The sequence below is a fragment of the Xyrauchen texanus genome, chromosome 5 (genome assembly GCF_025860055.1).
Source record: "Xyrauchen texanus isolate HMW12.3.18 chromosome 5, RBS_HiC_50CHRs, whole genome shotgun sequence".
NCBI lineage: Eukaryota > Metazoa > Chordata > Actinopteri > Cypriniformes > Catostomidae > Xyrauchen > Xyrauchen texanus.
In genome coordinates, this window is record NC_068280.1 from 6,711,251 (window position 1) to 6,739,205 (window position 27,955).

General features: G+C 40.2%; 1 protein-coding gene across 1 annotated transcript in view; it reads right to left on the reverse strand.

The window, feature by feature from the left end:
- The window catches only part of sorcs3a (sortilin related VPS10 domain containing receptor 3a), a 336,334-nt gene that overhangs the window by 16,515 nt on the left and 291,864 nt on the right, over positions 1-27,955 (reverse strand). The window contains exons 17-22 of the mRNA XM_052126718.1: positions 25,841-25,954; positions 24,440-24,611; positions 14,756-14,942; positions 11,646-11,779; positions 9,239-9,362; positions 8,222-8,334 (exon numbers count right to left, since the gene is read on the reverse strand). Of these exons, the coding sequence (XP_051982678.1) occupies positions 8,222-8,334; positions 9,239-9,362; positions 11,646-11,779; positions 14,756-14,942; positions 24,440-24,611; positions 25,841-25,954 (844 nt within the window). The remainder of the gene's footprint in view (positions 1-8,221; positions 8,335-9,238; positions 9,363-11,645; positions 11,780-14,755; positions 14,943-24,439; positions 24,612-25,840; positions 25,955-27,955) is intronic.

Here is a 27,955-nt window from a genome sequence, read left to right on the forward strand (position 1 = left end):
ACTTGCAGGTCTCCATGAAAGATCTTCCTGATTTAACAATTTTGTAAACCGTGTGGAAAACTTTGTCAGTGATGATCCTTCATCATCTCAGTGGTTAAAGTTTCTAAGGTTTTGTCTTGAGCTTTTAGTAAAATGTTCTCTGCTGAGCTGTGATAATCTGATGTTCTGTGTATTTTGTATATATATTTTTTTACGCAGAGACTTCTTCTGTGCATTTTTAGTTGACCCAGAAGGCATCACTTTTACTTTGACCCTTCCTCAGTGATATGCATGTGTCCAGAACCTGCCTCTGGCCCAGATGCCTTAACCTTCTGACAAAAGGTGCAGCCAAGTCTTTTGTTTTGGCAAATAAGCCATGGATACAATTATTATTATATTATTATTTTGTCTCTCAACATTTGTGCTTTCCAGCATTCTGGGAAATAATTTTGAATATCAAAATCCCTCACTCCCTGCTCACTCTTGACTTCACAGCCTGAGCGACTGGCGTCTAGGGCTGTCTAAACCTGCTGCTACATCTTTCCTCTTACTGACTTCTACAAAAGCAACAAAACTGCAAATACATTTGAATTTGTTTACTGTAGTGTACAGCAGTGTTGGATAGATTATTTCTGAAATGTAATCTGATACTGATAACACATATTATAATGAAAATCATGAATTTTAAGTACTATAACTGTTTTAACTAATCTGATTAAACAAATTTTAGACTTATAAGTACATATAAGTTTATAATTATAAGTACTTGATTTTAGTAATGTTATTTTGTAATCCAGATTGCATGTAGTACATTAGCACCCAACACTGGTTTACAGCTGTTCAATTTGGGTGTCTGAAGTTCTGAACATCAGATTCAAGAATTATCAAACATTCTTCCACTTTCTTGCTGCCTCAGCTGTAACCTCTCCCATTTCATCCTGACCATGGCTTTCATCTGGGAAGGATCAAAGAGGAGAATACAAATCTGCATAGGCATTATTCATGTAATAATGTATATGACTGTCATATCATATGACTCATCATGCTGTAAAATCAGTCATTCTAAACAGACTTTTTAATAAAAATACCTCTACAAGTGAGTTCAAAATGACCATTATTTTTGAGTCCCACACTTTTCAGAGCTCCAAAGTGGATGGAAAATACTTCTAAGGAAAATAGGGAGATCGTTTCTGAATGGAATGCATCTCTCTCTCTCTCTCTCTCTCTCTCTCTCTCTCTCTCTCTCTCTCTCTCTCTCTCTCCCTCTCTCTCTCTCTCCCTCTCACTCAAAATTGTTGTCTCTCATTCCCTCATAGTCACACGTACAGTATGCATCCTTTCTATTTTTAATAACTGGATAGAAGCCAGAATCTCCATCCAAAGTGCCACTTTCGAGATGATGGGTTCTGATGAGGTCTTTTGGGGTCTTATGTGGCATTTAGGGTGTTTGATGATGTCTAATAAGGCTTGAGGTGTTCTCTAAGGGGTCTAAAGATGTCTAATAGGGTTTGATGAGGTCTACTGGGGTTTGCTGTAGAATTTAAGCAGTCTGATGTGGTCTTGAAGTGGCATTTATGGGTTCTTATGGGGTCTAAAGTTGTTTTTAGGGGGTCTGCTGTGGTCTCTAGGGTGTCTGATGCGGTCTAATGGGGTCTTATGTGGTCATAAGAAGGTCTGATGATATCTAATGAGGTCTTATGTGGTTTCTAGTGGGTCTGAAGGCATCTGGTGAGGTTTGTTAGGTTCTTATGTGGTCTGATGTGGTCTATTGTGATCTAATGTGGTCTAAATAGTGCTTTTCTGACACTACACTCAAAGCGCTTTACACAGTGAACAGGGGACTCTCCTCAACCATCAACAGTGTGCAGCATCCACCTGGATGATGTGATGGCAGCCATAGTGCACCAGTATGCTCACCACACACCAGCTATTGGGGTATATGAATGTATATATATATATACATTCATTATATTAATACAAATATGTTATATACAGATGCAAGGGAATGTACGGCAAAGAGCTATAGTATGTTGGATAAATGTACATAGACAAAGCTGTGTATTGCACATAATTATTGATCAGTTTGATGTTTTAACTGTTCATGATATGGATAGCCTGAGGGAAACATTTTTCCTGTGCCTGATGGTTCTGTTGATCAGTGTTCTGTAGCGCCAGCCTGATTTCTTCACTCTGGAAGTGTACAGTTCTTGAAGGGTGTGCAGATGGCAACAAATAGTCCTCTCAGCAGTGCAAACTGTCCTTTGTAGACTTCTGATATCCTATTTCGTAGCTACACCAAACCAGACAGTTACTTAGGTGCAGAGGACAGAATCAATGACAGTTGATTAGAACTGGATTAGCAGTGCCTGTGGCATGTTGAACTTCCTCAGCTGGTGAAGGTCAATGTGGGTCTTCCACTTCAGGTCCTGTGAGATGGTACTGCCCAGGAACCTGAATGACTCTGCTGCCACAGTGCTATTTAGAATGGTGAACAGGTTCAGTGTTGGGGTGTTCCTCCTAATGTCCACAATCATCTCCACTGTTTTGCACGTGTTTAGCTCCAGGTTGTTTTGACTGCACCTGTGAGCCATCCGTTCAACCTCCTTTCTGTATACAGACTCATCATCATCTCGGATGAGGCCTATGATAGTAGTGTCATCTGCAAACTTCAGGAGCTTGACAGAGGGGTCCTTGGCAGTGCAGTCATTGGTATACAGGGAGAAGAGTAGTGGGGAGAGCACACATCCCTGGGGGGCACCATTGTTGATTGTACATGTGCTGTATGTTAAATTTCCACTGTCTCACTAGCTGCTGCCTGTATGTGATGTGGTTTACTGTAAGTGTGAGAGGATAAATATAAGGAGTGGAAAAAGTTAGTCTCTTTATCATGAGGGCTCAATGTTAAACCTTTAGGCTTTGAACTTGATGTTGAAACAAAGGGAAAAAGTTGGATTAGGACAGGTTCACTTCTGGAGACTTTTGGGTAATCCTGTCATAGCATGTAAGCCAGGGGAATCTGAGGACAGGAAGCAAGGTCTCATTGATGAGTGAGAAAGAACACATGGATAAGACTGAGCGAGTGTGGTAGAGGTGCATGTGTGTGTTTAGAAATATTTAACCTAATACTGAAAAATCCAGTCATGATTCTACACCAATATGTTGCTCCAAACCCATGTGACCTTCTTCAGGCTAATTCATACCTATTGTGCAAACAGGCTTCTTTTATTTTTTTCCTAAAACACACTGACATTTATGTTCCACCAAGGTGTTCTTGTTAACATTTCTCCTGTTTGGGCACATCCCCGAAATTCTTGACCTAGGAGCACTCTGCTTCTCTAAGAGCATTGATGATTAGTTTAAACTTCTCAGGGCTGTGGTTTTTAAATTCTGTTCTTTATTTATTTACCGCATGTAGTATAAATGCAGGCTTCGTTCGCCTATTGGTTCATTCAGGAGCAAAATGTTTGGCTTTTTCCATTCAAAATTGGGCTTTACACAGAACACAAAAGCAATTACAAAGAATGGGGAGGCTTTCAAATGTAATAAATGATGCCAAACCACCATACATGTGTCATAAATGGTCAATGCACTATATTCAAAATAAAATAAAATAAAAAGCGAAGGGATCGAGTCAGTGAGTTGAACTTGAAATTGAACCGGATCAATCCAAATTATGAACCGATCAAACATATTCATTGAAAAATCGGAATCAAAAGAGTGATTCTTTTTCACGAATGTCTTTTCGTATGACTTTAGAAGACTTGGAATATATGAATATATTTGGTACAAGTAATTTCATACTTCTTCATAAACTATAAATATAAAATTCATTGCCACTATATTTGGCGGATTTTGTTTCCAGAAAAAAATATATACGTGAAGTTTGAAAGCATAACTTTTCTATTAAAAAATATTTTTTCAACTTAGCATATACAGTATGTTGATTTTATGCATCTTCACTGATATTATCCTACATTTTGTCTTAATGAGTCTGCATCATATGATATGTGCATCAGATTACCTTGTGTGTGTGCTCATTTGAAAGATAATCACCTTTTCTAAATAATGGTAACCAACATAATTGTCAAAGACTATATACTTAGAATTTACTCGCTATATATATATACATATATATGTGTGTGTGTGTGTGTGTGTGTGTACTTGACATGCAAATGTAAGCAGATTTTAATGGTGCTCAGATGTTTTAGGCCCCTATGCTACACAGTAAATATAAAAAAAGGTCAAATGTTATGATTCACTACCATTTATATAATTTATAATGTATAATCTTAATATATGAACATTCTGGAACTATAAAAGTCTGCTTTTTACTTTAAAATATATTGCAAATTACCCTCATAACTACAAAACTGATTTAAAAATAAGAAGAAACATAACTATTTCCATAAAATATAATGAAATGTGAAGGTTCATGCAAGGACTTCTGGGAATGCCTAATTATTTTTTTTCACCATAATTTTATCAATAGTTTACAGTAACATACATATATTCTCTTGATAAACAAAATAAAATTTGTACTATTAATTATAATCTAAATTATACAGTTGCATCTATTTTTTACAATATTATATTTATTTATGTATTGTCTTCATTTTACTGTATATATTAGATACCCATTAACCAAATTACTTTTTTATGTAATTTTTTTTACATTCTTTAACCATAAAAACGTTTTTTATTTTTTTTAGTAGGAGAATTCCAACTGAAACTTTAAATTATAGAGTAAAAACTCATTTTAGACAACGCATTTTGGTGAAACACATAATATATATATATATATATATATATATATATATATATATATATATATATATATATATATATATATATATAAGCGTATAACAGCATAGTATAACAACAATTACTGCAGAATTATTCAGCATAAACAAATTATGAGATACAGTGGGTATGGAAAGTACTCAGATACCCTTAAATTTTTCACTCTTTGTTATATTGCAGCCATTTGCTAAAATCATTTAAGTTCATTTTTTTCCTCATCATTGTACACACAGCACCCCATACTGACAGAAAAACACAGAATTGTTGACATTTTTGCACATTTATTAAAAAAGAAAAACTGAAATATCACATGGTCCTAAGTATTCAGACCCTTTGTTCAGTATTTAGTAGAAGCACCCTTTTGATCTAATATAGCCATGAGTCTTTTTGGGAAAGATGCAACAAGTTTTTCACATCTGGATTTGGGTATCCTCTGCCATTCCTCCTTGCAGATCCTCTCCAGTTCTGTCAGGTTGGATGGTAAACGTTGGTGGGCAGCTATTTTCAGGTCTCTCCAGAGATGCTCAATTAGGTTTAAGTCAGGGCTCTGGCTGGGCCATTCAAGAACAGTCACGGAGTTGTTGTGAAGCCACTCCTTCGTTATTTTAGCGGTGTGCTTAGGGTCATTGTCTTGTTGGAAGGTGAACCTTCGGCCCGGTCTGAGGTCCAGAGCACTCTGGAGAAGGTTTTCGTCCATCCCTGTACTTGGCCGCATTCATCTTTCCCTCGATTGCAACCAGTCATCCTGTCCCTGCAGCTGAAAAACACCCCCACAGCATGATGCTGCCACCACCATGCTTCACTGTTGAGACTGTATTGGACAGGTGATGAGCAGTGCCTGGTTTTCTCCACACATACCGCTTAGAATTAAGGCCAAAAAGTTCTATCTTGGTCTCATCAGACCAGAGAATCTTATTTATCACCATCTTGGAGTCCTTCAGGTGTTTTTTAGCAAACTCCATGCGGGCTTTCATGTGTCTTGCACTGAGGAGAGGCTTCCCCGACTGGTGGATGGCTGCAGTGATGGTTGACTTACTACAGCTTTCTCCCATCTCCCGACTGCATCTTTGGGCTCTTCTTTACCTCTCTCACCAAGGCTCTTCTCCCCTGATAGCTCAGTTTGATATTTCAGTTTTTCTTTTTTAATAAATGTGCAAAAATGTCAACAATTCTGTGTTTTTCTGTCAATATGGGGTGCTGTGTGTACAATAATGAGGAAAAAAATTAACTTAAATTATTTTAGCAAATGGCTGCAATATAACAAAGAGTGAAAAATGTAATTTTTTTAAAAAAAATTTAAAATTTAAATTTAAGTGTAACTAAACATTGATTAGACTGAAAAGATGTTCATCGACTAAGACACGTTTGAGATTTTTTAGGAATATTATGTGGACTTGTCCTGCATTTTACAATAAAATTGACAAACTGCAGGGATCCAATGTCATCTCTCCTCCAAGGAAACTAATATTGAGCTGCAATGATCCTTTTTTTATGACTGACAGCTCTAGTACATGTGTATGTGCACTTGAGATTGTGTGTGTATGTGTCAATATATCGACCAGCAGTGTGTTCGACCTCTCTGTCAGCACAGAGCGGAGCTAAGATTCACAAGTGTGTGAAACAGTGCTGCTGTCCACTGACATTTATATAACCCACACACATGCACACACTACAGAGGTGTTACAATTGCTGCAGGTCTTTTACATGATCACCCAAACACACTTGTGCTCATTGACCCCTCTGTGAAATGAGAAACCCCTGAGGGACAGAGAGCAATGTCAAAATAGCACTATTCTTATTCTCTTCTCACATTCTTATTGCTTTCAGAGAATATATCTTAAGTGTCTTTTTTCAAACCGCACAGGCACATTTAATCCTAAAAAACAATTTTAGTTCAAGATTCAATATATTCTCTGAAAACAAGTCTTAAGCTATTTACTTATGACTCCAATGTAAATGTATCCTGTTTTAAAGGGTTAAAAGTTGCCCATGCGACTAAGCCATATTCTTCTGAAGTCTTATAATAGCTTTGTGGGAGAAACAGACTGAAATTTTAGATGTTGTTCACTGATAATATTTAGTTACAACATACGTACCACACGGCCACAAATCTTAGACTTCAAACCTAACAGCATATCTAAGGGGCCGTATACACCAAATACATTTTTGTGCCCATCTGCACTGTTTTCATATTGTTTTTCTATGTAAATGTAACCGGTCCTGGTCGCCCCGCTCCGAGCGGGACTCTAACCGACGTCTCCGGCGTGGGAGGCGGGTGCGCTAACAAGGAGGCTAAAGGCTACAGCCTCTAGCGTCAGTCACTAGTGCCCCTCTTGAGGTCAGGAGAGTGAGGTTTACACACTGCACAGCTATCTACCAGCTGGCTCCCGTTACACTCACCCCCTAAACCTCACTCCCATCCGGGTCACGGCACCAATGTATCCGGTCCTTGTCGTCCCGCTCCGAGCGGGACTCGAACCGATGTCCAGCGTGGGAGGCGGGTGCGCTAACAAGGAGGCTAAAGGCTACAGCCTCTAGCATCAGTTGCTAGTAAACCTCTTGAGGTCAGGAGAGTGAGGTTTACACACTGCACAGCTATCTACAAGCTGGCTCCCGTTACACTCACCCCTAAACCTCACTCCCATCCGGGTCATGGCACCATTGTAACTGGTCCTGGTCGCCCCGCTCCGAGCGGGACTCGAACTGACATCTCCGGTGTGGGAGGCCGGTGCACTAACAAGGAGGCTACAGCCTCTAGCATTAGTCGCTAGTGCACCTCTTGAGGTCAGGAGAGTGAGGTTTACACACTGCACAGCTATCTACCAGCTGGCTCCCGTTACATAAACATGGACAAGACGGACATCTTTGACAGTTGCGCTGTTTATTGTTTTTTAAGCATTACGTGCAGTAGTTGTGTTTAAGTTGCAGAGAAAGATAAAAAGTTTGAAATGTGTCTTAAGACACCTGTGTTCTGTTTCATTTGTTGGCTGCATCTACATGTTGTAGACCTAATGATGTGTTCGGTGTGAACGACCCGTTATTGCACCAAATTTTATTTAAGAGCTACAGCAAAGGAGATTATCAGTGAATAACTACTTAGATATTGTTGTGTTGTGATAAAGCTATTGCATTGTTTCACCAGACTTGGAAAACTGCACACAAGTCACACAGTTTAAATTTATGATGTTGTTTTTATCAATATTGTTATGACAGAATACAGAATTTTCATTTTTAGGCAAAAGGATGTTTAAAGATATTTTTACCCCAAAAAAGACAAAAATAGTGGCAAAGCAAATGTCTGTTTGCAGTGAAAGGCAATAGCAAAGAGATCTGTCAAGGAAAAAGACAGATGATAAGATTTGACCAGGATATTTAGGAGTTACAGAGATGAGCTAAGGAAAGACAGCGATAGAGAAAATGGATAGAATAAGTTCCCACTCACTTGGAGAACAGCCTTCTTAATTACCCGACCTACATCCTGTCTCCATTCAGGGATGTCGGGGTTAGCCTCGTCCAGATTAGGAGAGAAAGATAAAAGAAGCGATTTGAAGAATTCTGTCACAGGCCGAGAGATAGAGAGAAACAGAAAGAGACAGACAGACAGAGAGAGAGAGAGAGAGAGACCCTTAATTATTTCTCCCATAAGATGCCCAAAACCCTCAATCTGCTGTGATTTGTTCCAGGTGATTTAGTCGAGCTGTTGCAGAGTTATCATTACTGACAGGTATGGAAAGGTTAGTGCTGATCACAAAAAATGATTACAGTCTATTTGGCGGTTGCCAGAAGGGAGTTTTTATTACTAGCTTGCAGTGTCAAGAGAATTTCCGAAAGCTGCGATAATACTTTTCATCAAGGTTAGGGTTATTTATATTTATATAAAGATCAGTGTTGTTATGGAGAAGAAATATACAGCACTGTAAAGCATATAAATAGCACTTATTATACAACATTTTTTACACAATTATTAGCTAACCGTAATGCATACTAAAATAGCCATCGCTAACAAGACTATATTTAGTTTTCCAATAGAATAAGGCCATTAAATAACGTTAACCAATAGCCAAATAGCCATTTAGACAATTCTAATTCAGTTCAGGTTTCATTTTGGTATGAAACAAGCACTTTTTTTCAATCCAATCAATTCCCAACATGTATTCTCACAAATATCCTCTTTTAACTCATAGAGACATTAATTTACTTAAGTAAAAATGGTTTGCAAACACCATATCATGTTGACTTTTACAAGCAAAATTAACCTAAATTGAGCTCTCCTTGCAGAATCAGCTCAATGTTCAACACTAACTGCAATGCAAACAGTCAACATTCTACAAATGTGACCTGCTCCATCATTTCCAATCACTTTGACTGAGAAACACATTTTCGAGTTTTGTGCACTAAAGAAAAATGGAAAGCCTTGACCTTGACCTAAGGTCTGACTCTTATTGCAATGTTCACTCACCTTGTACTGCAATGGTTCTGGTGTCCTGTAGTATGGAGTCACTTGATGAGACCTGAACTGTCACGGTGATCATACCCTCAGTGTTGAACGTGTAGGAGATGCTGCTTTCTAGTGTAATAATCGGCTAAAGCCACAATCATATACAAATGAAGTCAATATATAACAAGCACAATGTAAATATGATGTAACAACAGGCAGAAATTTACTTTCTTTTTCTTTCTTTTTTTTATATTTGTGAGTTGAAGAGAGTAATTGTTAACTGTAAGAAATCCACTCATGGTTTGATTCCCTCAAAAAGTACAAACAATCAAAACATTGCTCTGTTGTTTGAACATTCCGACCAGCCGCAAACAGCAACATTGACTCAACCAGTGGTGTGATAATGGGGCGACACTTTCCATTTTGTTTGACCAATGGAAGACAGGTGGTGTTAGGGAAAACAGTTTTGCAATTCTGTTAATTGGCGCTAGCAGCACATAAACTAAACACTTCACATTTAAAGGGGTCAAGACATCCATCCATCCATCCATCCATCGTCAACCGCTTATCCTGTGTACAGGGTCGCGGGGGGGTCAAGACATGAGGAATACAATTTTCCTTGGTTTTTTGACACATAAGATGTCATTGTACTGTAAAAACATATTGCAAATTTCAGAACTCAAACTTTCTCCATGCTGCAAAAAGAGAATATGTTGAAGCCAATCTGCCAAAACTTCTTCCAGTGTGATGCCACACTGTTGTAGAATCTTACTTCTGGCCTGCTTTACCTTTAATTACTTCCGTAGCCCACCCATCAGTGTTGAGCAGTAAGATGGCAAGAAGCGAAAACAGGTCAGTCAAGAGCAGAGAGCCAATCATAACAGTGGGTGGTTACCGTCAAGTTAACCATCTATCCTTAAAGGAGAAGCAGCACCAAAACAGAGTGTTTCTGACAAAGGGTCAGAATGAGAGTGGAACATTATCATGTTTTACAAATATATCACTTTATTTTATTTTATTAAATTTTCTTGTGCAAAAAAACCTTACTAATAGTATAAGTGAACCTTAAGGAACTGTAAAGGGATTAATGTAAAGGAGGTGGCGAGAACCGGCTTGACGATATAAATAATAGTTTAATGAAGAACTAAACAAAAAGACAAACACACACGCAGGTGTCGGACAGCTGTCCGTAAATCTCTCTCTCTCTCTTGCACTGCAGCTTCCAGTCGGCCTTTATCCCTCTCTGGTGCTTGATTAGCCTGATTAGGGGCCGGGTGTGTGGAATCACGACCCGGCTCCGCCCTCCACCCTGCCACATTCCTCCCTCGTTCTCTCAGGCCGGGGAGCCCCCGGCATGACGTACAACCCCCCTTCCCTGGGTAGGAGCATGACATCTGCACCGTCTGCCGGTAGGTCGTCCCCATATATCTGGATGAGGAAGGGGACAAGGGGAGGGAAACAAAAAAAAGTGTGGCAGCTACACGCCGTAACGGCGATCGTGCAAAATTAACAAAACATTTCAAAAAGAGATGAAAAGGCCAACACGGAGCGGCAGTGGAAGAGAGAGAGGAGAGAGAGAGAAAAAAAAACACTTACTCGCCGGTTCTCCAATACACCATAGCTTGGTCCTCGGCCACACCTCCACTAATGGATGACAGCTGCACCTCCCCGGAAGGATCGGAGGCAGTCCTCCAGGTCCTGGCAGACGGAACGCCCGCTGCGTTTTTAGTTTACGGAAGGGGTCTCCCCCGCCCCTGGTAGCGGTAACCGCTCCAGGCAGTTGGTTGGGAACCCCTCCTCCCCTCGCGGTCGGCAGCAGTTCCTCCGCTTCCAGGTGGCCTGGCTCCTCCGTCCTCCAGTGGATGGCCGCGGCTGCTCCATTGGGGTGGATGGTAGTGGCCAGGACTCTACTACGCCGCATCCCTCCTCCGTCCCTCCACCAGTGTAAAGGGATTAATGGAAAGGAGGAGGCAAAACCGGCTTGACAATATAAATAATAGTTTAATGAAGAACTAAACAAAAAGACAAACACACACACAGGTGTCAGACAGCTGTCCGTAAATCTCTCTCTGTCGCACTGCAGCTTCCATTTGGCCCTTATCCCTCTCTAAGGCTTGATTAGCCTGATTAGGGGCCAGATGTGTGGAATCACACACACAGGAACATAATGAAATAATAAAAAAGTTATGTCATGACCCCTTTAAAGAACTACAAATGGAATAAATAAATGGTGTCAAAAGATAATAATATTTCTAAGCAAATCTATTTTTTAAAGAACACCATCTAAATACCATACAAACAACCACAACAAGAACTACATTATAAATAGTTAATTGCTAATGTTATGTTTATCTTCTCCCCTAATGTTTTGGAGGTCTTAAGCATAACAAAGTGAAGCAGAAAATCTGTAATTGGGAGCTGCTTGTACCTCCGTGTTGTTCCCCAGCCACCAGAAATAGGTGAGCGTTCTGAAGTGAGAGGGCCAGACCACTGCTGTCAGGTTCACCTCCTTATTCTTAATAACCACATATGGTGCCATAAGCTGAATATGCTCCACTGGGCCTGAAACACACACATATACACACACATGCTCAGTTCTAAAAGACACCAAAACTAGAGCAGTGCAAGGCAAATATAAGCACAATATGCAACAGTCTACACCAGGGATGTTTTTAGCCTTTAATCAGTACTGGAGCACAGGCTCCCCATTAAGTATAAGAGTGTACCCTTTTACTCACCTGGGAGAATGTATTTATTTTTATTTTAGCAAAAACAGCACTTAAGCATTAAAATCTGGTGACATTGGGAGCAGTACTTATACATTTTCTTAAATACTAGAAAAGCCCTTTTTGAAAATGATATTAACATCTGTTTTTGGACATCAGATCACTATTGGATAAAAGTTGACAACCTAAAAAGCCTGGTGTACAGTACATAAATGTTGATGCATTGTTATCGGATCACTGAATCTCGAGGACAGAATCTGACCTCATTCAACAAAAACGTTCTTGTTATATGCATACAACCACATATGCTATATGTAATACAGAAGTTGAACTAAAATCATTATGCCTCACTTTGATAGACTGGGTTGAACATTTTCCATCATGCTCAATTTTTTTATCCATAGTAGATTACATTTTTTACACGAGGCTTGAAACTATTAGGTTATTCTCTGATTTTAAAGTAAAAAGATGCATGCACATAATAAGAATGCAGGGAAACATCGGGGTACTTGGCAAAAGTTTTTGTTTAAACAGTTGATGAACTTTCACCAATAGAGGAACACAGTTTAAGGTGTTTACATGACTTTCAACATTGTCTGCTTATTAAGCGAATTCAGTGTAATAATTTATGCATTTGGCAGATGCTTTTATCCAAAGCAATTTACAGTGCACTTATTACAGGGACAGTCCCCACAGAGCAACCTGGATTTAAGGGCCTTGCTCAAGGGCCCAACAGCTTGGTGGTGCTGGGGCTTGAACACCCGACCTTCTGGTCAGTAACCCTGAGCCTCAACCACTGAGCCACCACTGTTTCCTCGGCCTGTCCTAATGAGGGCGTTCTAGTGCGTACCAGTGCCAGCTGCATTCCCACTGTAACTTCTGTAGCATCACTGTGCCTTCTCAGGGTCAGTGGCTAATGGCCCTGAATCGCCGATTACCCTTGGGCCAATGAAGGCCAACTCTGGATTGCGAGGTTAGAGGTTTCAGCAACAAGATACTCATTTATATAGGTATTTTATTTAGTTGTGTAGTCTCATGTGGTTCTGTGTTTGTACTATGTTGTTTTTATGTAGCACCATGGTCCTGGAGGAACGTTGTCTCGTTTCGCTGTGTACTGTACTAACTCTATATGGTTGAAACGACAATAAAAACCACTTGATTTGACTTGACTTGACATTTCCCAATTTTTCATATCTAGCTACCAGGTTACCTCAACAGATCAATGGAGAATGGAGAATCGTCAGTACTTGTCAGAAGACAAAATCAGGGCTAATTTGAATATCTGGGCTGATGAAAATGTGCAATGTCAGATCAACGCCAGATCAACGGCATCTGCCGAATGAAGACGTGATTAATTATATTGGCGCCGAACTTGGCAAGTTGTGTATCCAACGCACAATGGTACAGGTTTGGGAAAGTAATCGAATTACATTTTTAGAGATGTAATTGGTAATTTGTAGTGGATTACCTATTTATTACCAACACTTGGATGAACTACACTTGGAATATACAGTAGATTCTCTTCTCAAATACTCACTTACATCTCTTTCTCAGTGTTTTAAAACTTTATTTTCTCCCCTTTACTTCACTACTACTCCCTCTAATCTATACTGGTGCTTGTGACCCAGTGAAAAGTCTGTGACACCCTTGAACACATGTAGACATGCACAAACATACATATGTTTCATTCTATATTTGGGGGGGTTCAGGCACAGGGCAGAGCATTCAAGCTCATTTTTCATTAACAGTTCCGGATTTATTGTGCCAGACTGTGCAGACATCATACTCCAGAACAGTCTAGAACAGAGCTATCAAAACCCACATTCAAAATCTACAATGTGAACAACAGAGTGTGATGACATCAGTATTCACGATGTGTTTGAGAGAGAGAGAGAGAGCACATAATCTCTCAGCACAAGATACTAGACTCAAAGAAGTGTCTTCTGAGGAAGTAGAACTTAAAATGTGTAAGGAAGTGCAAAGAATCACCTTTTCATTACCTTTTTTTCAAGTAAAGGGGGTATAATCAATTTGTATACTATCTTTCCTAAATAGTATGAGATTGCAGTTAGTGAATATCACTTTAAAAAGTTCACAAAGTACACTTGAAATAGTATGCCAAAGGTCAATGGATGATATGCACTATTTCCTGTCAATTTTCAAAGTGTGCATCTGTGCATGTTTATATATATATATATATATATATATATATATATATATATATATATATATATATATATATATATAAAATAAAAAAAGAGTGATGACGAATGGGAGGCAGATGTTATCACATCAGTTGTTTTAAATGCATGAATGTAAAAGTAATAATGCATTTTAAGGCTGATTTTAGTTCTTGAGAGGGAGATAATTTTATGATGTGTAGTGTATCCCAATATAGGTGGACTTCTGTTCTTAAGGCATGGTCAAAATTGGATAAATGTGTCTGCTTAATTACTAAATCTCATTTCTTACATTACTTCATAATCTGGTGTGACAAGAAACTGGCTTTTAAATGGTAATGTATTGGTTTTTATAATTAATATGAATACTCCTCAGTAGCAGAATTATCTAATAATTGATCAATAAATATTTCATTTGTTTTGAAGAATTTAATAAAAATACAGAGATTAATCAGTTATTTTCAGTACCTTTGCATATGGAATTTCTATATTTTTTAAGTAAATTATAGGTCAATAATACATTAATTCCTATTATACAGCAACTGGAATCACATCTCAACTTCCTGTAAGAAAAGAAATAAAATAAAATAAAAATTGTCAAGTGTGTGTGTGTGTATACATGTGAAACCTACATGTCACATGCAGGTATAATGATGACATGTCGAACCCAAGGTTGTTTTCTGCCAGCGCTGTTACTCTGAATATACCAGCACTGTGGTACACATGTCTGATGCCCTCCTGCGTCCAGCTCAGATTTGAGTAGGAAACCGCCGTGCCGTCTCCAAAGTCCAGCTGAATGTTCATCCTTATGGAGTCACCCTAAAAACAACACACAGAGCCCAGTGTGATTACTTCAACAGCTCTTTAGCACCTTCCTTAATCACTGTATGTCTTGCAAACTAAATAACAGCTGTGAGTAACTTCATTCTGCTTACACAGACACTGTTACCATCTGTTTTCACACAAAAAGCAATGTTTTCAGCCTTTGAGTAATTCAGTATTTAAGAAATATATACAATTCTGCATCATTTCTAGGTCACTAATCACATAAGCATGTTTGTGACATTAACCACTCCAAGATGTTATTTGGGACATGCATGCTGTCTTTAAAGCAATAGGAAATTTGCATGGCAAAGGTTAATAAATTATGAAATGTTCATTTCTTTTGTCAAAGTGTTGCTCATAGTTTAATATGTAATGAGAAAAATCTAAAAATTTGAAAAATTCTAAATAAAAGCATTTTCACTTTTTAACCATAATATACTGCACATACTGTGTGTGTAGTCAGAATCAGAAGTTTACATACACATAGGTTGAAGTCACACATTTTTTAACCAATCCACATATTTCATATTAGCAATCTACAGTTTTGGCAAGTTGTTTAGTGCATCTACTTTGTGCATGACACAAGTAATTATTCCAACAATTGTTTACAGACAGATTGTTTCACTTTAAATTGACTATTTCACAATTCCAGTGGGCCAGAAGTTTACATACACAAAGTTCACTGTGCCTTTAAGCATCTTGGAAAATTCCAGAAAATGATGCCAAGCCTTTAGGCAATTAGCTTCTGATCGGTAGTGTAGTGATTTGGAGGTGTACTTGTGGATGTATTTTAAGGCCTACCTTCAAACTCAGTGCCTCTTTGCTTGACATCATGGGAAAACCAAAAGAAATCAGGCAAGACCTCAGAAAAAAAACTTTGAACCTCCACAAGTCTGTACAAACAATAGTATGCAAGTATATACACATGGGACCAAGCAGCTATCATACCATTCAGGAAGGAGGCACATTCTGTCTCCTAGAGATGAACGTAGTTTGGTGTGAAAAGTGAAAATCAATCCCAGAACAACAGCAATGGACCTTGTGAAGATGTTGGAGAAAACAGGTAGACAAGTATCTATATCCACAGTAAAATGAGTCCTATATCAACATAACCTGAAAGGCTGCTCAGCAAGGAAGACCCCACTGCTCCAAAAACAGTTTGCAAGTGCACATGGGGAAAAAGATCGTACTTTATGGAGAAATGTCCTCTGGTCTGATGAAACAAAAATGTAATGATTTGGCCATAATGACCATCGATATGTTTGGAGGAAAAAGGGTGAGGCTTGCAAGTGGAAGAAAACCATCCCAACCGTGGAGCATGGGGGTGGCAGCATCATGTTGTGGGGGTGCTTTGCTGCAAGTGGGACTGGTGCATTTCACAAAATAGATGGCATCGTGAGGAAGGAACATTATTTGGATATATTTCAGCAACATCTCAAGACATCAGCCAGGAAGTTAAAGCTTGGTCGCAAATGGGTCTTCCAAATGGACAATGAACCCAAGCATACGTCCAATGTTGTGGCAAAATGGCTTAAGGATAACAAAGTCAAGGTATTGGAGTGGCCATCTCAAAGCCCTGACCTCAATCTGAAAATTTGTGGACAAAACTGCAAAAGCGTGTGCGAGCAAGGAAGTGTTTGGGTAAGGTGTATGTAAACTTCTGACTTCAACTGTATTTATAAAGCCGTCAAGTCAATCAAAAGAATGTAGGCTATTTCCAGCTCCTTAGGGGAAAATTAATATACATTTTTATATATAGTATACTGTCTATTGCATATTCAATATTGTATTGGGTTAACTTTTAGTGAAGTACAGGTTTCAATATCTCATTGTCTACATCACTCTACTCTCCATCAATAGCTGGTGTGTGGTTAGCGTACTGGCGCACTATGGTTGCCATTGTTTCATCCAGGTGGATGCTGCACACTGGTGGTGGTTGAGGAGAGTCCCCCTATCCTATGTAAAGCACATTGAGTGCCAAGAAAAGAGCTGTGTTAGGATTTGTGGAATTAGGAATATTATTATGTGAATCATGTATGGCTGTGAGTGAGACAGCTGTCAGGTTTTGCTCCAAAATATTATTTCCATATGCTAAAAGCAGTTCTATTAAATCTTTTCGATTTAATCCAGTCCAAATTGTCATAAAAGAGTCTTCATCTGCATAATGTACAGTATGAGTGTGACCAATTTATACAATCATTGAAAAGTAAGAAAAAGAGGAGAGAAAGTTGAAATGAGCCCAGGCTTTAAATTTGGTTATGGGCATCCCGTGCCGTGAGAGAAGTAACGCTGAAGCGAACACACAAATATGTGTTTGAACATTTCCCAAATTAATGATTACACTTCCCCAAATCCCTCTCCTTTCTCTCTTTCCACTTGTATCACATTGTAGCCTAATGCTATTGGGATAATAATTTGTAACACTGCATTAGCAGCACATTAAGGAAAGGGAGGTGGGGGTGGGGGGGTTTGCATAATGACAAATCCAAGCCCGCCTGGTTTATTTTTGTCTGTTTGCTCTTAGGCACTGCTGACTGTGAAAGCAGCCCGCCTCTGCAGGCTTCTGTGCAAGCATGTGCACCGGGTGGCTTTTAAGATATTTCATGCCACTTTGTGCAGAAAATCCTAACTACACTGTTGAAGAAGAAAAACAAAGATGAATGAATGAAGGAATAGTTTGTAAAGTGGCGTATGGTTAAAGACAGGGTGTGTGTTAAAGTTCAGACAAAGTCCGTTTAAGGTAAATCAGTTCCCCTTCTGTCGCTCTCTCCACGTTGTGTCAGAAAAGCGACACTAGGGGTCTCTCTTGAGCGCCGATATTCACCTCTGGACTATGAAAAAAGGCCAATGAGAGTTGGCAACCAGTATTTGCATGTCCCGCCCCCGGACATACGGGTATTTAAGCGGCGCAAATACGGGAGTTCATTCAGAAAATTTCTTCGGAGCCGATGGTCATGCATGCAGTTACACACCAAGTTCCTGTTTAATCCTCTGACGCTCTGCATGCTGTTGAATCTCACGGCGCACAACAGCGGCTTTCTCATTCGTGCACGGCTGTGCATTCTTGCCCCTGGGCGCTTCGACAGCGCAGACAACTCAAAAAAGTTATTCTAAAAGAGTGAATTTCGCTCTAAAAGAGCAAAACACAGCGGCGTTGAACGTCCTTCTCAGGACGCGTCTTTTTAAAGACGATTTTCCGCCTCTGTGTAGTTTCTGGATGCGTTGATTCTCCCCACCTCTGACGGCCATAAAAACTGCCTTGCATTCCTGGGTTGCGATCACACGCAGGCAGTGCTTTTATGAATGATCTATGTTTTCAGTACGAGAACATAGCCATGACAGCATTGCGGTCGTAGGCTTTTTCTTGTAGTGAGAAAAAGCCGCTTCAGCCGCCCCCCACACCTCGCCTCCTTCCTACGGGATTGAGGCAGGCGCCGCGGGCGATGAAAACGATCTGGGGACAGTGACGGGCTCCGTTTCGCCGGGTGAACCCCCTTGAAACCCCCCGCCTCCCCGGCACGCTTGCTTGTTTCCGTCTGAGCTCGGGATGAGCATGCTCTCCAATGGGTTATGTTTTCAGAGTGAGAACATAACCGCGGCAGCGTTGCGATCTCTGCTTTCTCTTGTAGTGAGAGAGAGCCATTTCAGCTGCTTAACAGCCAACCGCCGGTCCCTCGAGCTCCCCGGCATTGGATGATGACATCACTGCTGCATCGGAGAGCGTAACAGCGACGGAAACCTCCCACTGCCCGCTCTGGTATGCCCGGACAGAGGCTCCCCTCGGGGCAGATGCGTTGGCACACAGCTGGCCTGTGGGGCTGCGCAAGTACGCATTCCCCCCAGTGAGCCTTCTTGCACAGGTGCTATGCAAGTTCAGGGAGGACGAGGAGCAAGTCATTCTGGTAGCCCCTTACTGGCCTACCCGGACTTGGTTTTCGGACCTCACGCTCCTCACGACAGCCCCTCCCTGGCGAATTCCCCTGAGGAAGGACCTTCTTTCTCAGGGATGGGGCACGCTCTGGCACCCGCACCCAGACCTCTGGAACCTCCATGTCTGGCCCTTGGATGGGATGCGGAAGATCTAGCCGGCCTACCACTGACCGTCATAGATACAATCAAATCAAGCCAGAGCCCCCTCTACCAGGCATCTCTACGCTCTAAAGTGGCGTCTGTTCGCGGACTGGTGTTCTTCCCGAGCCGAAGACCTGCAGAAGTGCGCAGTTAGGTCAGTGCTCGTGTTTCTTCAGGAGAGGCTGGAGAGGAGGCTGTCCCCCTCCACCCTCAAGGTGTATGTCGCCGCTATCGCGGCCCACCACAACACGATAGACGGCAAGTCTCTTGGTAAGCACGACTTAATCGTCAGGTTCCTAAAAGGTGCCCGGAGGATAACTCCCTCCCGGCCTAACCTGTTCCCCTCCTGGGATCTCTCGGTCATCCTTACGGGACTCCAGAGACCACCCTTCGAGCCGCTTGACTCAGCTGGACTCAGGGCCCTCTCTCTCAAGACTGCCCTGCTGATCACGCTCGCTTCCATCAAGAGGGTCGGGGACCTGCATGCGTTCTCTGTTAGCGACGCTTGCCTGGAGTTCGGTCCGGCAGATACTCTCGTGATCCTAAGACCGCGACCGGGCTATGTGCCCAAGGTTCCTACCACCCCTTCAGGGATCAGGTGGTGAACCTGCAAGTGCTGCCCCGGGAGGAGGCAGACCCAGCCCTTTCACTGCTGTGTCCAGTACGTGCTTTACGTATTTATCTGGACCGCACACAGAGCACCAGACGCTCTGAGCAGCTCTTCGTCTGCTTTGGGGGACAGCAGAAAGGGAAAGCTGTCTCCAAGCAGAGACTCACCCACTGGGTTGTCGACGCCATTTCCCTGGCTTATCACACCCAGGCCGTGCCCCCCCTTGCGGGTCCGAGCTCACTCCACCAGGAGTGTTGCGTCCGCATGGGCACTGGCTAGGGGCACTGCCCTAGCAGACATTTGTAGAGCAGCGGGCTGGGCAACACCTAACACTTTTGCGAGATTCTACAATCTCCGAGTTGAGTCAGTATCGTCCCGTGTTTTCTCAGGTACCGAGCCCGTAGAACTCGGTGGCACGCCCACGATCTGACCGGGTGAATCGCTTGCACCTAGCGCCCTTCCCCTAACCAGGGAAACAGTGCGCCTTCATTCCCAGGAGATCTCAGGTTTGGGACACTGGTCGATTCCTCCCTAGCCCTCGTGGGTCGCAGTTCAGCGGAGGAACTCGCTGACCCAAACCACTGCGGGTACCGCAAGCTACCCTGTACTGGTATAGGTTCTCCACAGGTAAGGCCTCCTTTGGACTCCCCCTGTGTGTAACATCACGGTTCTGTCCCCTCTGGCGAGCTGACTCCCGTGTTTCCCTTAGGCAGTCATGGCTGCCTCGGCTGCCGTGCTGTATGTTCCCCCCTCTATGAGGCTGGAACCACCACCGCACCGAATTTTCCACATAGGCCCTAAGCAGGCCTCTGATGGTTTTGCCACTTAAACTTGCCTCCCCTCTCGGGTAGGCGTGGCCTCCGCAGGGTCTTCTCCATCCTGAATAAGGGCTAAGACCCCCTTCCCTCAATGCGTGTAAGGGCCCCGGCCGTAGTTGCTCTATACGAGAAACATAGAGAGAAAAGAGGCCCGGCCAGGCTTGGCCCGTTCCCAGGTTGGTGGCCAGCACCTTCTTCCCCTCCAGGGTAACGATAAGGAATCCTGATGGCTTAAATGGGGCATTGGGGAAGGGTACGTGCAGCCTGATACAGTTGGTCGTCCTGCACGTAAGAATACCTGCTCGCTCCTGTATCAGCAGTTCACGTACACAGCTCAGCGCATGGTACTTTTATAAGTGGACCCCTAGTGTCGCTTCTCTGACACAACGTGGAGAGAGCGACAGAAGGGGAACGTCTAGGTTACGTAACCTCCGTTCCCTGATGGAGGGAACGAGACGTTGTGTCTCCCCTGCCACGTCGCTGAGCCGAGCCACTGTTGTGGCTGGACCATTTCCGGCTCCTCAGAAAAATCCTGAACTCCCGTATTTGCGCCTCAGAACTCCCGTATTTGCGCCGCTTAAATACCCGTATGTCCGGGGGCGGGACATGCAAATACTGGTTGCCAACTCTCATTGGCCTTTTTTCATAGTCCAGAGGTGAATATCGGCGCTCAAGAGAGACCCCTAGTGTCGCTTCTCTGACACAACGTCTCGTTCCCTCCATCAGGGAATGGAGGTTACATACATAAACTAGACGTTCACTTGGCAGCCATCTTGGTGACGCCCTTGGGAAATTTGCCATGAACTCTCGATTTTTGTAAGGGACGCCATGACTGATGTCCTTCTGGCCTCATGTGTTTTGTTCATCATGCATCTTTGATGTAGCTGTCAAAAAGTAAAGTGCCATTGAGCTTGTTTTAATGCACACTCTTATGCTTAATAAGCAGACAAAGTGTGTGGTCATGTGAACACCTTAAATGGTTTTCCTTTATCAAGTTAAGGTCATAAACAGTTTAAGCAAAAATTTACCACGCAGGTAGATTACCCCGATTTCAGTCTGCATTTGAACACCTTTATCAGCGTTCTTACTGACTGATAACATGATACGTTTTGACGTCAAAAGCAGAGAATAACTCAATAAATTCGGTGGTTATCAGCATATAAACATTTCCTCCATTTCAGACGTTTTGAGAGACTGACATTTTGGGTATGTGAATACATTGAGCTGCCGACTCTGAGAGATTTTTGGGCAACCACTTGCAATTTTTCCCAATCAAATTTAAAAGTTTACAATCTTATGATGAATAGAAATAAAAATTGTTTTTTTGCTGTCCTAACTTTGTAAGCAATTAATCCTGGTTCTGTTCACGACATCTCCCTCCTATTTTTTTTTTTCACCAGATGGTACTTTCCAGATAGATCCATCACAAAATGTCGATATGAAATGCAGGTGGCGCTCGTTTTTTAGCCCTCACAGATGTGCTCGTCCACAGACATTAAGTCTAATTTTTGGTTCATGCACCACCCCCATTTTTTCATTGAATATCTCTGAGTGAACTAGTAGCTCAATCTTGGTGTCAATAGAAAGCTCCCTTTGTGATGACGTATATATTTTTATCACCAATAGTCAATAACATATATTTTCTGGTGATTTGTTTAGCATGCGTTTCTTGCTGCACCATATATCTTGTTCTGGATATTTAAGATATAACATTGGATTATTCATACAAGCAAGCTCACAGACAAATACATTTTTTTTGTTTTTAGGAAACTACCTAGGTAAAAGCAGATCTAATTGTTTTAGCTATTTGGGGCTTACAGCTGCAGTGATCGGTGCATAAAAGAGACATTTTAAATATCATATTTCACTTTGTGATTCTTTTGAAAATCTTCCAAACCGTGGTATTAGGGCAACTGAATAATTGTCAATTTAAGTGCTATTTGAAAGACTTTTATATTCTAATGAATATTTCTACCACATGACCTCTAGGTGACACTGATTTACGAAGGGAATGTTTTCAGGCCTTATTTTGTTATTTTATGTAACATAAATGCAGACGTGATGGTTTTGGTTAAGCTTTCAAACGATGCCCCATAGATGCTTGAGTTACACATTCAGCGACTTGGACATTTGAAGCGTAAACATTTTTCGTGACATAGCGCCCCCTTTTGGACCCGCCGGAGGTTAACAGTTTAACAGTGCATTCTGGGAATTCCGAGGCACTGGAGTTTCAGTGCACTGGAATGACTTATTCTTCTTATGACTTTATAGTGTGAATATGTACTAAATCATAGAGAGTGAATTGAGACACCCTGTTTTTCCGGCTTGATTCAGCTAATGAGCATTTTATAAGAAGGATCGTTATAAAGACCAGGTGATGGTCTTTGTCAAAAAATAAAAGGGACTGGAAATTGAAAGACAGGACTTCCTTGCCGGCCCTTAAAAAAAATCGTAGGTTTTGGCAAATTTGCAGCATATGAGCTCTGCAGCAAACACGTCATTGTCGCCAAAGGTTTGCTGCAGGTTCTCAACTACCAGTGAAGAGCTGCAAACTTCTGGCAAACATTTGTGGAGAATCTCAAGCTCATTTCCATGTGAAAACAGCAAGTTTGCAGAAAGTTGAGGCAAGTTTGTAAGAACTATAGATTTTTTTTTTTTGTGCAATTTCTTCTTTTCTGTCTCCTCCTTAAAGGGATCCAGTAGTCCACGTAAAAAAGTAATTTATGAAATCATTTACTTACTCTCCAGACCAATAACATGCTAAATTTAAACCTGTTTTCAGGTGAAATGTCTACTTCTCCTTTATTGTTCCATAAAAGAAAGAAAGCAAGTCATATAGGTTTGGAAAAACAAGAGAGTGAGTAAATGGTGACATAATTTTTGGATGAACTATCACTTTAAACTGTCTCTGGTTTGGTACAATAAGTGGTATTTTGGTAGACGAATCCATATGTTGCCCAGTAATTATGACCCTCTGGATTTAGCAAAACTCTACCTGGATAAAGCAAATCTATTTCATAGTTAACACGAGTGCCTGCTCCCATTCCTTCCAACTGGAAAACCTTGTTAACCTTGTTCGACTGGTTGCACCTCAAAGGCATTAAATATTAAGGTCCATTTGATTTTTCTAAGAAACAGCCCAGTCTCTGACCCTCATGAGTAACTATTCAGCTGGAGAATTTCCAAAATTCTGAGACTATCTTCAAGACAATTCTCTCTCTCTCTCTCTTTCTCTTGCTCTCTGTCTCTCTCTCTCTCTCTCTCTCTCTCTAGGGCTGTCTCTCTCACTAGCTCCCACTCTCTTAATGAAAGGAATAAGCCCTCATTTTCTCATCTCATCATACTGTAATGTGACAACTCTTCTGCTGTGCGACGCCTGGGGAGAAACACTTACCTGGAATGAGTGTGTCTGTGTGCAGTATGTATATGTGTAAGAATTCCAGTAAGACAGAGTAAAAAAAAAAATCTGTGGCCATGTGTGCATTGCACCTCAATGAAAAGCTATTCCCAAGAGGGCTCGTAATGTGTATCTGGCTCGCACCTCAGCATCTGTGGACAGCGAAGCCTTCTCATCAGCTACAGATCTCCAGCACAGCTCAGAGTGCAGAGAATTCTGAGAGGATTCTAGAAAGTTCCCCATGTCACAATGGCTGATGCTGGTGAAGATGGTCAGATTTAAAGCTTTATGGCCCACATTAGGACAACATTTGCTATTGGGTAGTTTTGAGTAGCCAGAGTTATCTTGCAAGAATGTATGACCAACATGAAAGAGACCAATCACAGTTTGTTTAGATTTTACAGGGGCTATTAGAGAGTATAGCAGATGAACTGATTAATTATTGCTCTATTGACTTCATATCAGGCCGATAGTTATAGCTTCTAGCCATGCTACACTTACATTATCTGATCAATCAATCTGATAATTTGATCATTTACCATTAACATCAGGTTTTAGTTAATCAAAATCAGATGACCAACATAATGGATCTCACCTCTTCTAGTCGGACCAGAAAGGTGACATTGCTGCCCAGTTTGGCGGTGAGTTTGTCGTCACGAGTCATCAGGACTAAACCTCGCGGTGGGCGATTCGGACACTGCTGCTTTCTGGCCATATACATCTCTTTAACTCCTTTGGTGCAGTTGTTTGCTGCCACTTTACGATACCTGAAATTACGCACACAGTAAATAGAACTCTATGCAGTATATGGAACTATTAGGGATGAACAATGGCCCCAAAGTATTTGGAAAATGGAGCCACAGATAATATGATCCAATAATGTTTGTCAACCAGATAGTGTCCAATTACATCAATCTTATTTGTATACAGTATATAGGCCAAAATAGCCCATATATATATATATATATATATATATATATATATATATATATATATATATATATATATATATATACGTATATATGGGCTATTTGTATATATATATATATATATATATATATATATATATATATATATATATATATATATATATCATGTATATATGGGCTATTTGTATATATATATATATATATATATATATATATATATATATATATATATATATATATATACACACACACACATATACATACATACACTGGCGGCCAAAAGTTTGGAATAATGTATATTGGAATATATATATATATATATATATATATATATATATATATATATATATATATATATATATATATATATATATTTTGCTGTTGGGTTTAAATTAGTTTTAAATGAAGTCCATTACACAGACCTATCTGCTCAGCTAGGTCATAAAGTTGTCGTAAAGACGAACATTACAATCTCCAGAATGTTTAAATCCTGTTTACGTCGATACGGCTTGTGTCTGCTCATCAGCAGAATACATTTAAATCATGGGGCACATAATTAAAAATAACCATTTTCCTAAAACAAAATGGGTTTAATGTTAGTCTGGTTGTAATTTCTTTCTAAAACGGGCACATTAATGTCTTCACTTTATCTCAATGGAACACTGATGTATAAAAAAACATACAGAGAAATAAAGAGTGTAATGTAAGTTAACTTTTGATTATTCAATGTGATGCGTGTGCTAATGAGTGTATTTTTGATTTAGTGTCTTAGTCAGTATAAACTACATTGGGGACAAATGTGTCACATGAAGTTAGCTAAATACGACAAAACCTCCCTTTGAGGACGTCCTCATAAAAAACAAACAAACAAACAACAACAAAAAACACTAACCCTTCATCTTTTTTTATATATTTTTTTTAGAGCTTATTAAAGCTTATATATATATATATATAAGCTATAATAAACTCAAAAACTATAAATCAAAATGTAGGGTTAGTTTATTATTATTATTGAATATTTATAAAGGCATGTCCTCATTTACATCATTTGTGTGTGTGTTTCTTACCCTGTGCTGTTGAGGTAGTTTTGTCCTTGGCTGCAACTTCGAGACACCATGGAGGGGTTGAACCAAAATGCAGGCAGACAGTTTCCGTCCCCTCTTCTCTCAAAACCATAATCACTACAAAACACAAACAAGAAAAAATACTTCTAGGAATATTTTACCCATTATTTTAATCACCCTATGTTGCTCCAAACCTGAATTACCTTCTTTCTTCCAAAAACCCAAAAGGTAAATTCTTAAAAAGTCTTCACAGGTTGTATTTGCTATTTAATTTAAGTAGAAGAGACTCTGGTCTCCAAGCTCGAATAAGGACAAACAAAAAATTAATAAAACCACGAAAAAGTAATCGATGCAACTCATACACTATATGCCAAGTCTTCTGAAGAGATACAATCACTCTGTGATAAACCAAATTGAAATGAAGTTGTTATTCACTCTCAAATCAATTAGTATAATTAATAAAGTACTTAAATCAAATACGGCAGATTCATTGCTAACGTCAAACCAAATGCCAAACCCAAAACTAGTTCTCTAGTGAAGTTCCTTTCACACAGAACAAGTTTATGTAAGTCTAAAAATATTTAGGAGTGTCAGTTCGGCTATGGAATTTATTTATCACTCTCGTTAATCTCGTTAAGCACTCAAAAGCAGGTAACTTGGTCTCATAGAATCATGTTAATATAGCTACATTTCGCAAAATGATTTTTACGTCGCTCGTTATCAGAGATTGATAGTAATGAAATACATTTACTTGAGTACTGTACTTAAGTACACTTTTTGAGTATCTGTACTTTACTTGAGTATTATTTTTTTCTAGAAACTTCATCACTTCATTTTCAAAAGACAATTATCGTACTTTTCACTCCACGTCATTTCTATCAAGGTCCTCGAGTAGAAAGTTGTTACTTTTCAACTAGTTTTGAAAATCATCGGATGATTTTTTTTTCTTCTCTAAAACGGAATTGTTTTTTTGCAGGTGACAGACAGCCTATCAATAATCACTCTTGTAGGGTCACGTGTCGTGAAGTTCAATGATTTCCCCAAATGTTTTGAACATTGATCAGTTGGCAAAATGAAAGATGGCGGTTCCCCAGCGCAGTGCGCGCACCTATGGCCATACTTACAAATATGTTCCAGTTTTCTGAAAATGTTAAAGATTCATTTCATATTAAAAGTTTGCTATGTTTGCCTAAAGCGAGCCATATCACAGCCTTCAAAAACTTGCTGTCCAACCTGCAGAAGCATATTGAGGTATGTAAACTTTTAATTTCTTATGAAAGCTTGAAATGATCTGTGCTCTAGAACTAAAGTTTCAGTAAGACGTATGGTCGGTCAAATAATTTTTGATGTATTTGCCCGCCAAGTTGTCATAGCCTTGTGGATACACTGCTAACGCATAGGTAAGGTTCGACAATGACGTTAATTAGCATGCAAAAGCGAGAATTCATATGTAAATGAGCTTAAGAGTTAAATAAGTTAATATCTTTTAACTTTTATTGTTTTGTTTTTTTGTTGTTGCCTTGCATAATTAATATAGTTATGTGTAGATTTGCACGATTAAATCATAAAAAGATTGCGATCTTGATTCAAACACCCACGCGATCTCTTTCCTAAATGATAACGATTCGCCTGTCTATTGAACCTTTGACAAAAATCATACCGGAACATTCAAATCCGTGTTGGTGCTGCCGCTGAGCCAGAGAGAGCAGTTATCATGTATAGGTATAAAAGAAGCTTCATAAACAGTCTTTTCTAGTCCTGGATTTGCAGCCAAAGTGCATGGTCATGTCTGTATTTACAGCAATTTCACTGTCTGCTTGATCCAAATGTGGATGAATGCATACACATAGATGTGTGCACACTGCCAGAGCTGTGTGAGAACACTACCATGCTGCTTTTGTGGGGGTGAGTATGAGTGTTAAATAAATAGGAATAAGATGATTATGAAGAAAAAATGAAGATGTCTTTTTTGTCAATTCAGTTGTTTCATTTCTATAGGTTTTGTAACATTCTAAAAGCTCTTTATTCTACAGATACTACAAGCTAGTCAGTATATTCAGTAGGTTGCTTCAGAGGCATAAGGTATTGTAAGTATTACATACAACAATGCAACAATAA